This window comes from Sarcophilus harrisii, chromosome 5, assembly GCF_902635505.1.
Source record: "Sarcophilus harrisii chromosome 5, mSarHar1.11, whole genome shotgun sequence".
In the NCBI taxonomy this organism is placed as follows: Eukaryota; Metazoa; Chordata; class Mammalia; order Dasyuromorphia; family Dasyuridae; genus Sarcophilus; species Sarcophilus harrisii.
Window position 1 is genome coordinate 88,915,125 of NC_045430.1, and position 18,051 is coordinate 88,933,175.

General features: G+C 40.5%; 1 protein-coding gene across 5 annotated transcripts in view; it reads right to left on the reverse strand.

Moving 5' to 3' along the window:
* The window catches only part of LOC100921010 (molybdate-anion transporter), an 82,671-nt gene that overhangs the window by 3,835 nt on the left and 60,785 nt on the right, over positions 1-18,051 (reverse strand). For all 5 annotated transcript variants that reach the window (XM_031937802.1, XM_023505455.2, XM_012551635.3 and 2 more), the window contains 18 exons: positions 14,330-14,523; positions 13,917-14,156; positions 13,524-13,668; positions 13,292-13,430; positions 12,762-12,901; positions 12,147-12,281; positions 11,651-11,770; positions 11,139-11,310; positions 10,751-10,879; positions 10,433-10,589; positions 9,945-10,054; positions 8,585-9,576; positions 7,652-7,997; positions 7,287-7,454; positions 6,807-7,020; positions 6,400-6,587; positions 3,327-3,454; positions 3,076-3,198 (listed from right to left, as the gene is read on the reverse strand). In XM_031937802.1, coding sequence (XP_031793662.1) covers positions 3,076-3,198; positions 3,327-3,454; positions 6,400-6,587; positions 6,807-7,020; positions 7,287-7,454; positions 7,652-7,997; positions 8,585-9,576; positions 9,945-10,054; positions 10,433-10,589; positions 10,751-10,879; positions 11,139-11,310; positions 11,651-11,770; positions 12,147-12,281; positions 12,762-12,901; positions 13,292-13,430; positions 13,524-13,668; positions 13,917-14,156; positions 14,330-14,523 — 3,840 coding nt within the window. The remainder of the gene's footprint in view (positions 1-3,075; positions 3,199-3,326; positions 3,455-6,399; positions 6,588-6,806; positions 7,021-7,286; positions 7,455-7,651; positions 7,998-8,584; positions 9,577-9,944; positions 10,055-10,432; positions 10,590-10,750; positions 10,880-11,138; positions 11,311-11,650; positions 11,771-12,146; positions 12,282-12,761; positions 12,902-13,291; positions 13,431-13,523; positions 13,669-13,916; positions 14,157-14,329; positions 14,524-18,051) is intronic.

Here is an 18,051-nt window from a genome sequence, read left to right on the forward strand (position 1 = left end):
GCCAGGAGAAGCTTAATAAGAATTGAGGGAAAATAAACAGTAATGATATAAATATTAAATACAGCGTTGCTTAGTAAACATACACAGTCAGATATTAACAATTCATTAAGGGTAGCTAGATAGCACAGTGGATAGAACACTAGCATTGTAATCAGAGGACCTAACACTTAACTCACTAGATGTGTGACCTTGGACAAGTCCCTTGACCCCAAGAACAAAATAATTAATCGGCCGTTAACAATACATTGGTCTTCTCAATTACAAAAGACTTGGTTCTTCTCAGTGGTGCAGGGATTCAAAGCAATCCCAATAGATTTTGGACAGAAAATGCCATCTGCATCCAGAAAAAGAACTAAGGAGATTGAATGTAATTCAACATATGCTATGTTCATTTCTTTTTTTTCTGTTTTTTATCTTTCCCATTTTTTTCCCCCTTTGCTCTGATTTTTCTCCCCCAACATGACGCGTAAAGCAATGTGTATTAAAAATAAAAAATAAAATACAACCTCCCCCCCAAACAAAACAATTCATTGATCTTCAAAGTAAATTCTTGACAAAAAAAATTCTCCATAAACTAAAATATTTATAGCAGCAAGTTTTTAGGAAAACAAAGAATTGAAAAAGTGGATTCCCACCAAGTGGGAAATGGATAAACAAATTGTGCTATATGAATGTAATGGAATATTATTAGGCTATATATGGAAAATCCAGAGAAACATGGAAAGATCAACATGAACTCATACAAAGTGAAATAAGCAAAGCTAGGGCACCAACATAGATAAGGATTATAATAATGGAAACAACTATTACAAAAATTAATGTTGTAAAACCAATGCAGTCAAGATTAGCTTGGGAAATTTTTTTACAGTCAATATTTCTGATTTATTTTCTAAAATATACAGAGGACTGACTTAAAATTATAAGAATACAAGTCATTCCCCAACAAATAAATAATCAAAAGATATGAATAATTTTCAGATGAACAAATTAAAAGCTATTTATGAAAAAATGCTCAAAATCACTATTGATTAGAGAAATGCAAATTAAAACAACTATGAGGTGCTACTTCACACCTCTGAGATTGGTTAAGATGACAGGAAAAGATGATAAATGTTGGAGGGGATGTAGGAAAATTGGGATACTAATGTGTTGTTGGTGAAGTTGTGAACTGATCCAATTATTCTGGAGATTAATTTGGAACTATGCCCAAAGGACCCTAAAATTGTGTATACAGTATAGTATCTTTTTTCTTTCTTAAATAAAAGATAGCTTTTATTTTTCCAAATATGTGCAAACATAGTTTTCAACATTCACTTTTGCAAAACCTAGTGTTGCAATTTTTTTTCCCTCCCTACTTTCTTCCTTTTTTCCCCTAGACAACAAGTAATCCAATATTTAAACATGTGCAGTTCTTTTAAACATTTTCATATTTGTCATGCTACACAAGAAAAATCAGATCAAGAGATTAAAAAACAAAACAAAACAAGAGAAAGAAAATACAAGCAAACAACAACCAAAAAATAGGTGAAGATACATACTTTGGTCCTACATTTAGCTTCCAGTTCTCTTTCTGGATGCAAATGGCTCTTTCCATTACAAATGTATTGGAATTGCCTTGCTGAAAAGAGCTAAATCCATCACACTTGATCATCACATAATCTTGTGGCTATGTACAATGTTCTCTTGGTTCTACTCATTTCACTTAGCATCAGTTCACGTAAATCCTTCTAGGCTTTTCTGAAATTGTCCTGCTGACCATTTCTTATAGTACAATAACAGTTCATTCCATTCATATACCATAACTTATTCAGTCATTCCCCTACTGATGGGGCATTCACTCAATTTCTAGTTCTTTGTCACTACAAAAAGGGCTACTATAAATATTTTTATACATATAGGATCTTTTTCCTTTTTTATAATCTCTTGGGGATATAGACCCAGTAGAGATACTGCTGGATCAAAGGATATGCACAGACATGGAATATTATTGTTCTACAAGAAATGATGAGCAGGCTGATTTCAGAAAAGTCTAGAAGGACTTACATGAACTAATGCTAAGTGAAGTGAGTAGAATTAAGAAAACATTGTACATAGCCACAAGATTATGTGGTGATCAACTGTGATGGACTTGGCTCTTTTAAGCAATGTAATGATTCAAGACAACTCCAATACAATATACTTGGGATGGAAAATACTCATCTCATCTACATCCAGAGAGAGAACTATGGAGATTGAATGGATCAAAGCATGTATTTTCACCTTTTTTTTTTGCCTGTATGTTTGTTTACTTTTTCTTTCTCATGATTCCCCCCCCGCCCCCTTTTTGGTTTGATTTTTCTTGTACAACATGACAAATATAGAAATATGTTTAAAAGATTATATGTTTAACCTGTTTCAGATTGTTTGCTGTCTCGGGGAGAAGAGAAGTATGAGGAGGAAGAAAAATTCGGAATTCAAAATCTTTACAAAAATCAATATTGGAAACCATATTTGGAAAAATAAAAACTATCGAGAGAAAAAAAGGAAAATTGATGCTGTGAAATTATAAAGAATAAATTTGGCAACTGGCAGCTATTTTTCCTGGCCTTCACTCTTTTGCATAAATAGGGAATCCATGGGTATACCACATTATTTATAACATTATATTTTTTCAATCTATTAATGAGTTTTACCTGATGATTTACCCCTCTTATTCTTAAAAAAAAAAAAAAAAAGTCTTTGTTCTAGAAGATGGCTGTCAGTGAAGGGGGAGGGAAATACCAAGAGAGATATAAGTAATATGAAACAAGTTATCGATAGAAATCTATTTAAAACCCAATAGGGAGATAGTGTGAACATTATTAGCTCCATGAAGAAGCTGAGGCAGAGATTCAATGATATGTCTATGGTCACACAGGCACATGCTGAGACTGGAATTCAAGCACAGTGTTCTTTCTCCCTGTACTATGGCTGTTTACTGCAACAAGAGACTTCAGTTGGCAAATGTACCTTTGATTAAAAAGGACACAAAGAAAAGATTGAAATACTACATCACAGAGAATAGTGATGGCTCTTTCTCCTGCCCCAGTCAAGTACCTCCATCCTTCGATCCAGTTTCAGCCGAGTTGCCCACCATTTGGACTTCTCTGTACAGCTGCTATTCTCTTTCTGTTCCTTCTGGATCGCATCAAACTCTCCCAAAGCCAAACTCAGAGGCATCTTTTAAAGACAAAACAATAATATCTCCCATTGTCCCCTCTCTCCATGTCACCCCCACCTCTACCCCAAAATATACAATGTCAATCCCTCTCTAGCTATAACCTCCAGTTGTCAGCTCTGACACCTACCTTGGTTTGGGCGGTGGGTATCTGGATAGTGACAGGGGGAGTATTCTTTTCCAAACGTGTCAACAGTAATGTATCTCCCACTGTTCCATTCTGGAGGCTGACTAAGGCCAGCACACACACTGTCACCCCTAAGCAAAAAGCATATACACACAATTGTAAGTGACTAGAAGGGAATTCTCTCCAGTTTCTATTTATGACCCAGCTTATATTTCATCTTCATAAAGGTTTGCCTAACATTCCTAAATCAAGGCAATTTCCCCCCTCTCTGAACTCCTTTTTTTTTTATCTTTTATATGTCAAAATATCATCTCCCCAATCTGACAATAAGCTCCTTTATGACAGAAACTGTCTTCTAGAAGACACCCTTCACAGCATTTGGCAGATTAATGCCTCAACTAAAGGAACAGGAGGTAGAGGGTCCAAGAGGTGGAGTCAAACCCAGCCCCAGCCATAGCCTATCTCCAGCCTCTAAAGAGGAACAGACCCAGTCCCAAAGTCGCTCTCCTTCAAATTGTCCTCATGACCTCTCCTGGATTTCTCCCTGTCCCTAATCCTGGTTTCTCATGGCCACTCTCTCCAATCCTATGACATTCAGGTCATAGTCACTTCTGGTCTCTCTTTCCATTGAACACTGCTCCCCAGTGGACAAACTCTGTTACAGGCCAGAACTCTGAACTTGAAACAAAGGCTTCTTACAAGGTACTAAGTCAGTGGAATTGATAGAGACAATAATTATCTAATTTAGCATGGTTCAGTAGGATTGATTTGATCCTACAAGGAGATGTTATGGGCCAGAACTTGAAACAAGGTACTAAATGGAATTGAGGAGACAATGTTTAAATCTAATTTAGCATTGATTTAATCCTACAACAAATAATGGTTTCCTAGTGATATAATGATTGGTGTATATTCAGTGTATAGCATATAAGCTAGAAGCTGTCAGGGCCAGAAGAGACAAGTGGACTAGAAGCTGAGACAGATTCATTCCATCATCTACTTTTGTGGTGGCTAGAGGCTGAAGCACAAACCTTTGGATTTGGGGAGATTCAGAAGCCAGAGAAGGCAGGCGGGAGCTCAAGCTCTCTGAACCAAGGAGAGAGATAGGCCTCCAGAAAAACTAGCCGAGTCCCAGGTAAAGGAGACAAGACTTTGAAAGAGACAATAAAGGATTTGGACTTTAACCTCTGGCTACTTGTGTGGCGATTACTGAACTGAAACGAAGGCTGCTCCCAGAGACCCCAAGAAAACCTCAACAGAGAACATTATATTTTAGAGAGAATATCACAAAACTCCTTTATCTTGGACCTTTTGCTTTCATTCTTTCCACCTCTTCTTGTTCAGTGAAATCCCCAATAATCCCCTTCTATCTCAAAAGATCACTTTCCAATGTGTTCCTCTGTTCTTGCAGTGTCTGACAAAGAAGTGGCTCTTCTCCTTGCTTAGGTCAATCCTTCTAGTCTTTCTCAATAACCCATCTGTTTCATCATTCTCTCTCTCCTTATGTACTAGTTCCTTCCCTAACACGTTCAAATATACTCAGGCCTTCCTGATTATTAAAAAAAAAAGTCATTCCATAGGTCCTGCCATCCCCTCAAACTATCATCCTATATCTAGTCTCCCTCTCTCAGCCTAGCTACTTGAATAAGCTTCCTCCGCTCTCTGCCTCCATTTTTCCAATTCTTTGAAATCTAGTTACTAAACTTACCATTCCACTAAAACTACTTTCTTTAAGTTACCAATGATTTCTTAATCAATAGATCTTCTGGTCTTTTCTCAGTCCTTCTTCTTTGACTGCTGTATATAACATGGGACCACCCTTTCCTCCTGACAGGCTTTCTACCACACTCTTCCACCTGGTTTGTTTCTACCCATGTGACTGTTCTCTTCCCAGTTTCCTTTGCTGGATCATCACCTATAGAACTGGCCCTAACTGTGGAGCTGATCTTGTACTCTCCTTTGGTAACCTCATCAGCTCCCAGAGATTTAACCAGCATCTTTATGTTGATGATGGCTCATAAAGGACCAATTAGTCCCTGTCTCTTTTCTGAGCTTCTAGCCTATGTCACCAATTGCTTGCTATGCATTTTAAACAGAATATCTCAGAGATATCTAAAACTCCACATGTCTAACAATGAACCCAATAGCATTACCCCAAACTCTTCCCTTGTTCAAACTTCCCAAGTTTTTTTGAATGCATCATTATCCCTACAGTCTCTTTGGATTAGCTACTTCAGTTCATCTTCCAACAACCTTACCCCACATGACCAACCAATCACCATATCTTGCTATTCTACCTCTACAGCATTTCTTGCTACAGACCCAGTCTCTTTATTCACACAACTATAACTTCAGTTCTGATCCTCATCACTTCTCTCCTGGATTGTTCCAATGGTTTCTTTCCCCACTCCCCCCCCCCCCCCCCCAGTTTTATTTATTATTAAAGCTTTTTATTCTCGAAACATATGTACAGATAATTTTTCAACATTGATCCTTACAAAACCTTGTGTTCCAAATTTTCTCCTCCTTTCCCCCACTCCCTTTCTAGATGGCAAATAATCCAATATATGTTAAACATGTTAAAATATATGTTAAATCCAATATATGTATACATATTTATACAATAATCTTGCTACACAAGAAAAAACAGATCAAAAAGGGGAAAAAATGAGAAACAAAACAAAATGCAAGCAAACAACAAAAAGAGTGAAAATGCTATGTTGTAATCCATACTCAATTCCCACAGTCCTCTCTCTGCATATAGACGGCTCTCTTCATCACAAGATCATTGGAACTGACCTCAAACATCTCATTATCCAATGGTTTCTTAATTATTTTCATTATTACTTCCCTAATCAACTAGCTCCAATGGAGAAAATGCTCTTTATTTTCTCAGTGGCCCTGAAAGATGCTTCCTCATCCCTGACCCCGTCTGGTTGTCAGTCACCAACTTCCACCTCTCACAAAAAAAGAGTCCCTGATAACAGTCACAATGCCTCCCACTCTAACTTTTCAGAAACCCAATAAGGGACAGAAGAGAAGAGTTCCATTCCAAACACACCACTCCCTATCATACCACTAGGAATTTGAGCCAGAAGTTCTAGGAAACTCTCCTTCTCAGGCTGAGGGAAGCAGCCAGGTCTTGGAGTTCTGAATGAAAAGAGGTGCTGGAGGCGGTTGAAGGGGACACCTTTGGGCTCTTCCTGAAGATTCAGCCCCTGGAATTGCTCAGTCAAATCCACTGTTTGCTGCTTTTGTGCTTTGCTATGAATGACAGATTAGGAAGAAAGGTAAAGGAAAAGTTAACCAGCTTCCAATTTCACTTCCCTCCAAGACAGTGACCATCATCAAACCCAGACTTCTCAAATCCAGAACACCCAAAGTCTAGTCCCAGGGGCAACAAAAATGAGATCAGAAAGAGATCTTGGAAAGAGAGACGGTCTCAAAAAAGATCCCAGAAAGTGCCAAGAGAGTGTTACTTACTGCAGCTGCCGGTGAAGGCTGGTGAGCAACTGGTGTCGAGAGGTGATGGAGACAGACTCGGTCACAAAAAAGGCAGTGGCGTAGGGATCCCGGGATCCCACACACAAAGCCAGGAGGCGGCACAGCTGAGCGTGGAGCCCACTGGGGGGGCAATGGCTGATGCAGCGGAAGGCAGTGCTCAGGGACTCATAGACAGAGTCAAGGGTAGAGAAGCCTAGAAGGGAGCAAATCACTCTTTGTGAGTGAATTCCCCACTTTTTGACTGATCTAAGCATCTTTCCTCCTGCAGTTAAGCCCTTGTGCTGAGTCGGAAAACAGAACAAAAACAGACAAAGCGTTTATCTCATCTGCCTCCTGGTTCCTCACTCTAGTTGACACTTTGCCTTCAATGGCAGGAATGTCTGGGGGTGGGAGCCACCCAGCCCCAGGCCTTTTTGCCCCCCCAGGTAAGGTAAAGCCCTGAGAGGCTCCTTCACTCACCAAAAGTGGCAGGGGCAGAGACAAGTCTGGAACGTGTGCCACGCTGTTTGTGGCTTTCTCTCTTCTCTGGAGCCAAGACAGATGGAACCTCCTTGCCAGCATCTCGTCTTACCACTTCACACTCTCCCTCGGCTATCTCATGCCACAATGGCATCCATTTCTGCCCACCTAGGTGGTGAGAATCCTGTGAGATCTCACTTTCACTCTCTGCCCACCCTCCTACTTGGGACAGTGACCTCATTTTTATTCCCCACTGGCCCAAACTACCACCCTTTCAGCCTAATGATCTGGAATTCCCCTTCACAGAAATATCTCAGATTCTGACTATTTAGATGCCCTCAGTAATGTAGATCCTTCCATCACACCTGAGACCATGCCTTCTTCATCAGAATCCTGGAGAATCTCAAAGCTCATATCCAGCTGGTCAGTCTTGTGTTCTTCACGAATGGTCCGCATGAACTCCACATCCAACTTTGTCTGACGTCGAAGGGCTCTCTGAGGGACATGTTCCTCTACTGTGGCCTTTCTGCTGTGGCTGCCAGAAGTAAACTGATCCTTGAACCCTGCTGGAGCACCTTTGTTATTTGTCTTTAGTCTTGAGACCCTGCTACCCCGGCCTCGACCTCGGCCTCGAGAGGCTGCTCTTCCTCTTTTGGGCTTTTCAGCCAATCTCACAGAGGGGATGGAGTCTTCATCATCACTAAAGTTCACCTACATATGGGGAAAAAAAGAAAAGACAGAAAAATATCAAGAGTTTGCACACTGTGACAGTGTTGTAATGGAGGAGAACTTAAGAATTCCATGATTGTTCCTACACAAACATAGCCACCTGAACTATGTTCAACAGGGTCCCAAAAACCAAGGGACATTTACTTTTGGGTAGGGTAGCTGCACAGTGGATGACTCTTCTTGAGTTCAAATCTGGCCTCAGATGCTTCCCAGCTGGGTGACCCTGGACAAGTCACTTATCCCTGTTCAGTTCCCCATCTATAGAATGAGCTGGAGAAGAAAATGACAAACCTCTCCAGAATCTTTGCAAAGAAAACAGCAAATGGGATCATGACGATGTGGACACAATTGAAAGTTACTGAACAACAATCACAACCACAACAACAATGGAAAGGAAAGCCCAAAGACACCAGTGTGTTAATACCAGGAGAATTTCTTATCTGGAATACTCATGGGAAATGTTAAGATACTTAAGGTTAGCAACTGTGTTTTATGATGTACCTTGTACACAATAAACACTCAACTTGTGATCAGCATCCCAAACCCTAAACCTCATTCTTCTACTGTACCTTGAGGCGGGTTTGGGTCCTGCACCTGACCCTTGGTGCTTTCATTAGCTCAGGCTTGCTTTGTACAGAGAGCTCCTCATCAAACACGGTGAAGGGCATGTGGGGACCAGCTGGCCCCGGCTGCTTTGGGGTACAAGGTCTCCCCATCGGCCGCAGTACAGCTGGAAGCTTCTCATCCAGACTCTCTAGGGAGGTACTGTGAAGGGACGGGTCATTCGAGACCATCTGCTTGCTCTTTTCTTCCGTAAGCTTCTGGCTCTGATTTTTAGAAGATTTAGAAGTCTGGGATAATTTCCCCACTGGGGGTTGCCAAGGCCAGGTGTTCCCAAAAAGCTGAGTGGTAAAACAGCTGAGATTGGATATCGATGCCAGGGCCTTTGCCACAAGTAGGCTGGCATGCCAGTGGTCCAGATGGGGAGTCCTAGAAGCAACAAAATTCAACCCAGTCTCTAATATTGCCCATAGGCCCTTGGTTGGTGGATGATTTATGCCTTCCAGAGCCAATCGAGTATAAGCTTGAGCAATGAGATCCTCTAGGAATCTTGGGGCAGGTGACGGTGGGACTTCTTGGCTCAGAATAGCCTGCAAAACCTGTGCCAGACAGTCTGTGGCCTCCGGGCATCTCTTGAGCACAGACTGTAACAAGTCCAGGCCCTTTGCCCGATTACCTGAGGAAAATTCCACACCAGCAGAGGCTAGCAGCCACCGGAGGCAGACAGCTAATAGAGCAGGATCAGTACAGAGTGTACAGTTGCAGGCAGACAGATGGGAAAGGAAGGCAGGGCAAGGCTGAGGTTTGGTTTTCAGCACAGGGGAGGATATGGAGGGGCCAGGATCCTTATCCACAGTGGCCACCAGCTGCAGAGCAGGGCCCTTCAGGAAGGGTTCTTCTTCAAGTAATTCGGAACAGGATAGTACTTGGGACTGTTGTTGTCCTTTCTGGGGATGGATTTTTTTTGCCTTATCTCGTGGCTGGGTTATCCCTTCGAACTCTAGCAAGATCAAGAAAGTAAGTCAGATAGAAGTTGGACTAGATAATTCTAAAATCCCATCAAACATGAAATCACTGAACTGAAAGGAAGGAGAATCATCTCAAACCATCCCACATATCATCTCTATTATGCTCACTAAGGGTAATCCATTTCCTTCCTAGTTCTCCTATTCCTGTATCTAGCTACTATAGTTATAAAGTTGTTCCTTATCTCTAATCTCATTTTTTTCCTGCAGTATTAATGTGGTCACTTGGAAATTTACTTTGGAGCCAGGAATAAATCTGCTCAGAAAAGACTCAGTTTGTGCCCTGTCACACATTTTAATTATTTTCACTATTCTCTGCAATTTAAGATTGCCAGTCACTCACCTGTATCAGACTGAAGCAGGAATAGCACCTGCTCGAGATCTGAATGACAGAGGTCAAGATCATTTCGGGCTAGTTCTAGCTCTCCCTTTAGCACCAGGAACAGGGCACACCTTTTTCAAGAGTGAGAGGGAGTAGTATAAGGAAAAACTCATCATTATGCTGTCCCCTTTCTTTTCCCCCTGTGATTCCCACCAGTTCTCTCCTATGACATCCATAGCTTCTTGCTACTTTTATAAAAGAGCTCACAATGGCTAGGCAGGACAGCTGGATTGAACATCCCCTAAGAAACTTCCGTTCTTCTCCACACAATAGCTTTAGAGCAAATACATCTTGGAAATGAAGAAAATGGGCACTAGGTATTAAGTAGTATACAGAATTGGACATTTGGAATCTAACTAAAAAAATTCTCAAGGACCAACATATCCAACTCTAAGGAATACTTAGAAGTTACTGCCTTCTTTCCCTTTCCCCTTCTCCCCAGTACTCACCGACGTAGACACTGCAACTTCAGTGTGAGCCTCAAAGCCTCCAGACAGAAGGCCTTGGCTTCACTCACAGTGCCCAAGCGTCCTAACAGGGTGACCAGCTTTTCTGAGCAGCCCAGAACTTCTGCAAGAACTAGCCACTTCTGTATTAGGTTCTCACCTGTATCAAGGATAGGAAGACATCACTGTATACCAACTACAGCTTAGATACCCCCCAAGACAAAAACAGGAACAATCTTTATCTAGTCTCTGTATTCTGAACTTCAGAGAGACTTCTTCCCCTAGAATCTATTGGACAAATCTGAGAAAGGGTGGACTTACCATAGTCGAGAAAGACAGTCTCCCCAGCTGTCCGCTGAAGAGAGAGCACATCTCTGCCCATCAGAAGTATGATAATGCTTCGGAGGAGCTTGTGGGATTCAATGAGCGCTATCTCAGAAGTCTGCCAGCCTGCATATGGAAAAGATGGTGGCAGAAGGAGGAAGAAAAAGATTATGATCAGAATTTCCCAAGTTCAGACTTGGACAGTTCAGACTCATAGATCTAATCAGAGAAGAGAACTAAGATAAATTAAAGATAGTCTTGGTGGTTTGGGAACTGGGCATTTGAATACACAGGTTCCCTTGAACTCTGCATGGAAAGCAGCTCCCCAAGATACCTCTGGGGCAGGGGAGTGCCCTTGTTCTCTTTCCCTCGCATATACATATACCTTGAGAATAAAGTTGCTCCCATTGTTGGACAGAAAGGCTGCTTGAGGGGAGACTAAGGTAGACAGCCACCAACTGCATGGCCTGAACCCGAAGCAAGTACCAGGCTTTAGAAGGCTTCTGAAGGGCTGAATCCCGCAACACAGACAGCAGCAAAGAGAGGCCTTCGGCCACCTGGGCAAGGGTTACAGGGGAAAAAACAACAACATACATGAACACTCAGGAGAGTTGCCACCAGGAAACAGCCCATACTATTTCCACTTCTATTCTCTCAAAGGAGTTATAGCCTTCTAAGAAATGAAAGCTGAGAGATAAGTAACTGAGTCATATGGCTAGAGTACTAGAGCCCATGTTTTCTCATAAGAGTAAATGGTCTTTGATTACCCTACCTGGTAAGATAGGAGAAAAGGCTGGAAACTATTCCTTCCAAGCTAGCCATCACCATCCCACAAAAGACCTTACAATTCAGACAAATCTAAAGATTCCTTTACCAAAAAGAAAAATGATGAGGTACCTTTTTATGGATGTAGTAAAGTTGACTTCTAAGTAAGACACAGGTTTGGGAGAGGAGCAGGTATCCATCACTGCTGTGATCACTGAGCTGCAAACTGGACTCGGCCTCTTTCAAATATACCTAGAGGTACAATATGAGAATACTTAGTTGGTACTAAAAGGAAAAACAACAAGTGGTTAATACAAATATTATTTATTAAATCAAATTATCATTCATTAAAGCATCTATAAAAGCAAGATATGTATGAAATTCAGCTAAAAGATTATATAGGTCACAAGTTTTAATAAATTTTATAGTTTAAAAAGACTTTTCTTCTCCCTGCTTCTACCCATTTGACAGACTCCTTACAGCATATTTCTGTTGAGTATCATGAGGGGTAAAAAAAAGATCTATGGGGAAGTAAATGATCCATTTCTTTTATTTATCTGGAAAGAGGTACAAAACTTTAGTTATTCTCTCCCACAAGCACCAGGCTTGGTGCTATCCTATTACTCACCTGGGCATAGCTGGGACAGTCAAGTGTCAAAAGGATCCGGGTAATATGGCAAGAGGCACTGGCTGCACGAATGTAGTCCTTAAGATTTTCTGAGAGCGTATGTAGCAACAAATATGTCTCTAGAGCCTGTAGGGGCTAAGAACCCAGGAATGGTTCAATCAACTTAGGTACCAAACTCCTTCCCTAACCTTCATCAACCTGTTCCCCAAAGCCCTTTGGGGTCTTATTCTACCATCTGGGACAGAGCCAGGCTGAGATTCTGCTCATAAAAAGTAGTTCTCTGACCACTAACAAGAATAAAAAAGTACTAAGAAGTATGATACCAAAAATCATAATTCTCAAGATTTCCAGTGGTGGTCCCAGATCAGAAAATAATCTGGAATGTAAGAGAGTCAAGGAGACCACAAGTTTCTCTGACCTTCTGTGTTTGATTCTAAGTTGCCTGGGAAGGAATCTATATCCAGAAGAACCACACGAGGTCCTTCATGCCAGAGCCACTCATTCAAAACCATTATTTATCAAGTGCCTATTTCATGCCAGATCTATGGTGGTGGGTGCTAAAAACAATGCTCTGAAAAGATTACAAAGTGTCACAAATCCCCTCTATTGCAATACCTTGCCCAGCATCTGACAGAGAGCAGCCAGGATCTGGAGGGAGGAAGTGGTCTGTGGCAGACATCTCACCATGGGCACCTGCCCTTTTGTTAGCATCTTCTTCCAAAGTGCTAATGCCTGATCTAAACACTTAGAATGAGCTGAAAGTCAAAAGAAAAAACATTAAGGTCAGCCTCAACACATGTGAGACATGGACTCTGAGAGAAAAGGTATAAAAAATAACTGCCTTTCCCCATACAGCCACCTCTACTCCCCTCAACTGTGCTCTATTCTTCAATATGTAATTTCCCTTATGTTCTTTTTTTTTTTTTTTTTTTTGGCTGAGGTAATTGGGGTTAAGTGACTTGCCCAGAGTCACACAGCAAGGAAGTGTTAAGTGTCTGAAATCTGGTGCTCTGTCCACTGCACCACCAAGCTGCCCCTCTTCGATATGTAATTAAGTGAAACCACTTCACCCTGTCAGCCAGATCTCAGCTCTCTAAAAAAGCACTGTGTTCTCCCCCAGCTTCCCATGCACCTAATGTCCTCACCTGTATCTGCAGCCAGATTGAAGGCAAGGCTACTGTAGAGAAAATGGTCATTCTGTATTTTATCTTCATAATTCAGGTCATTGGTTTCTAGTTCTATCAAGTTGGGCTGCGACTTTGTCCTCAAGTCCTGCTCAATGCCCTGAGAAATAGAAAAACAGGGTCTGATACAGGTCCGGTCTAAGGGTGAAGGAACCAGCTCATCTTCACCAGACTAGTGAGCAGTCCTACTCACTTTCTGCATTTTGGCCTCCAGGGTACAGATGTAGAGCCACAGCAAAGCCTGTGCTTTATCATCCAAAAACTGGTCTGTAACCTGGCTCTCAGGCTGCACAGATTCCAACAGCTTCAAGGCCTCCTGCACTGCATCCAAGGCTGAACTGTTTGTAAAGACAAGGAAGCGGGATATGTTATTGTACCATGGCTCCACTCTAGAGGAGTCTGTAAACTGTCCTGGGAAGCTGCCCACTGAGGAACCTTCCACAGGGCAGGCAGCTTAACCATTCCACAATGAGGCTCAGAGTAAATAGTGCACAGGCTCTGATTATTTGGGGCCCAACAAGAGCCAAAGGTATGAAAAAAAGGACAGTCCTTCCCCAGAACCCCCATCCTGATCATTTAACCTCACCAGTCGGCATGCTGGGCAAAGTCATAGTAGCACAGCACTTGGGCAAGCTCTACCAAGTGGGTGGCCCGGGCCCAGGCCCCAGCTGGTGTCTCTTCTGTACTCAGCTCCAGCAAGTCACAAATAATATTGAAGCGCTCTTGTGCTGTGTCAGCCCGTACTGCCTTATATCCTCGCAACTCTTCTACCAGCAGGGGCGTCAGGACCTCTGGGCTCCATCCAGTCAGGCTGTCTCGAAGTGTCCTAAGGGGAAAAAGGGGCTTAGGACTGGCCTCTCCCTGACAGAAACCTCCAACTTCCTGCCCTGGAGGGAATCAGCATCCTTTTCCATTTTGTATTGGGGCCGCAGCCATGGGCACAAGTTCATTTTTCATGGGCACAGCGATCACAAAAGGCCCCAGAGAATCCCAACTCACTTCAACTGCAACTCCTTGTCACCAACTTTGGCAGCATCCATCTTGACACGGATCCAGAAGCCAATGGGTTCTGCCATCTGCTCCACGGTATGGGGCCGCAGTGCCATCAGCCATAGAACCACCATTTTGCAGCCCTGGGCTAACTGGCCTAGTCTCTTCAGGCTCTCTACATGTAGCCGGAAGCATTTGTGTAGCTGTCAGGAGGTGAAGAGAAAAGGAGACAGAAGAGATGCCATTAAAAAGACATGTTTGTTCTAGATTTTCATTTCAGGTAGACCTCAGGACTACCAACCATAAACAAAAATTTGAGAAAATTGCTCCAAATCACTAATAATAAGAGAAATGCAAATCAAAACAAGTCTAAAGTTACTCTTCCCACCAAGAATTTTAACCAAGATGACAAGAGTAGGGATTAATTGATGTTGAAGGTTATTGAGTCTTTTCTCCAGTCTTACTGAGTCTCTAAAGAATGGAGATAAAATGCTCAGATTGAGAAATGGATAAAATGAGTCACATTAAGATCCTAGAATAGTAAGAATATCACACAACACAAAGCATGGGAAGACTTATCTGAACTGATGCAGTGAAGTAGACAGAACAAGGAAAATAATTTGCATGAAGATAATGTAAAGAACAAGAAAACAAAGCTAACGCCATAAATCACCAAACTGTGACCTGGAAGGGTTAAGGAAACACATTTCCCCTTCTTCTCAATGGGGGAATGGAGAGTTGGGGGAGAGAATGGGACATGGGTATTCATTGCTAAAAAAAAAAAAAAAAAAAAAAAAAAAAAAGCTTCTCCCTCCCTATTGCTCTTTTTTAAAAATCTTTTTTTTTTTTTTTTAAAGGGATGACTTGCAGAGAGGGAGTTGTAAGGAAAGTGGGTTGAGATAAATTTCAGAAATAATCACAATGTAACAACAAAAAGTATCAGTGATTTTTTTTTCTAACCAACTGTTCTCCACAAACTTACAGGCAAACTTACTTACAATCCTTTCATATTTGATTCACTAGAAGCCTAGCATCTCTGCTCTCTAGAGAAAGTTCTCTCCCTTTTACTTCAGGATGATTTGTAAGCCTTTTATTGTCCACCCCAGGAATGCCCCCCTCATCATCATTTCCTTCAAGAAACAGTTCAAAACTATCCCCTAAATAAGTTATCATGGACTATTTTACTCTGTATATCAGGCTTTTTTGACATGTTGGTTAGTTTCTTTTTCTTTTTTGTCCCATTATACCTCTCCTTTCCTCTTTTTCAGTACAGAACTTTTCCCACCCTTTAATGTCTTTTTTTTGATGTCATCACAGGGACCATTCACTACCAAACCTTCAGTCCATATGATGGTCCCCTTTGTCTGCCCCAGTGACAGATACAGTTCTCAAGAGTTAGATATTGTTTTCCTGTCTAGGTATGCCAATAGTTTAACCTTTAGATATGTATATATTTTTTTTCCTGTTTACTTTTTTTTCTGTGGTTCTCTTGAACCACATCTCTGTGTTTGTAGATTGAATTTTCTGTTTAGGATGAAAGTCTTAAGGAGATACTAGAGTTGAATGAGGTTTTCTTTGTTTTTAAAAAGATGAAACAAAATATTTGAAAGTTGTAGGAAAAGAACCAGGATCTAGGGTTAGAGGGAAGGCAGTATATACGAATATGCATTCTTACTGAGAAAATAGAAGAGCATGGTACTGAGGTAAAGAGAAGGATCAATTGATGGGGAGAAGTAAGAGTAGGAACAATGTCAAAGAATTTTAAAATGGAAAGATGGAAAGAGGAGCTCGCTGTAAATGAACTCAATTTTCTGAAATCAAAGAAGTGAGGTCCATCTCTCAGAAAATGGGAAAGGGAGAACTATGGAACATTGTGTAATGCTGGAGAAACTGAGGCAAGATAGAGATTAAAAAGTTTTTAATAATTTATTTGAAAGGGAGAGATTTTACTGGGACCAAATGGATCCATGGTTTGGTCCCAGAGCCGAATGAGACTATCATCTCCAAGAATCCAGCCATGTTAAGTTAGTTTCAACGAACCTTCTCTTTTCTTCTTTATTACAAAGGATGTCCATATATCTAAAAGGGATTAGGTATAGGTAACAATGGGAAATGTAGGTAAAAACAAAAGGCAAATAAGTTTATTTTGCTTTTTTTTAAATGAGTAGATTCTCAGTAGAAGACTATGTACAACAAATGTGACAGAATGCTTTGAGCCTTACCACCATGAGCATGAGTGAAAGAGAAAATGTAAAAAAAAAAAAGGCATGGTTTCAATTGAAAGAATAACCTTTCAAATCTATGGGCAAGAGAGAATTCTTTATATATATATATATCTTTTGCTCTTTTTTTTTTTTTAAATAAAGCCTTTTATTTTAAAAATATATACATGGATAATTTTCAACACTCACTTCTACAAAACTCTGTGTCCTAATTTTTCCCCTTCCTTTGCCTAGCCTTCTCCTAGTCAGCAAGTGATCCAATATATGTTGAACATGTACAATTCCTCTTTATATATTTCCACAAATATCATGCTGCTCCAGAAAAGTCAGATCAAAAAGAAAAAAATGAGAAAGAAAACAAAATGCATACAAACAACAACAAAAGAGTGAAAATACTATTTTAATCCACATTCAGTTCCCACTGTCCTCTCTCTGGGTGCAAATGGCTTTCTTCATCACAAGACCATTAGAACTGGTTTGAATCACCTCATTGTTGATGAGAGCTATGTCCATCAGAACTGATCATCACATAATCTTGCTGTTATAATGATCGTTCTGCTCATTTCACTTAGCCTCACTTCATGTAAATCTTTCCAGGCCTCTCTAAAATCATCCTGCTTATGATTTCTTATAGAACAATAATATTCCATAATATTCATACACTATAACTTGTTCAGCTATTCTACAACTGATGGGCATCCACTCAGTTTCCAGATTTTTTTGCCACACAAAAAAGGCTGCCCCAAATATTTTTGCAAGGGATAGAGCTTATCATAAGAAAGAAAATATATGTTCAATTACCAAAAAAATAAAAATTAAAAAAAAAATAAAGGCACTGAGGAAAAAATTTTTTCCATCAAATATCTCCAAAAAGGGTCTGAAATAAAAAAGGGGTAGAAAATTAACAGATATCTGACTCAAGGGTCATTTATTTCTCAATGGTTATATGGTCAAAAGATATAAACAAACAGTTTTTAAAAGAATTGTAAATTATTAACAACAATATTACTTTAAAGTGCTCCAAATCTCTAAAAAGAAAAACTTTAAAAATTAACTCTGGGTGTCAACTCACATTCAGCAAAAGTAGCAAAGATGAAAACATATGAAAATATTTCTCACTGGAGAAAGAGAAATACAATAAAGGAATTTATTAAAGTTTTTTTTTTCTTTTTCAATGGATGGGGAAGTTTGAGGAGACAAGGAAGATTTTTGTTCATGTAAAAATCATAATATTCCATTTAAAAAATAAATCCTGAACTTCCCTTCCATAGTCCTTTTAAAAGAAAATGTCATAAATCTATGCAATGATCAATTCTGATGGACATGGATTTAGGCCAATTTCAGAAGACTTGTGATGCAGAGAGCCATCTTCATTCAGAGGGAGGTCCATGGGGACGGAATGTGTATCACAACAGTGTTTTCACCATTTTTGTTGTTGTTTGCTTGCTTTTTTGTTTTCTTTCTCATTTTTTTTTTCCTTTTTGATCTGATTTTTCTTATGCGGCATGA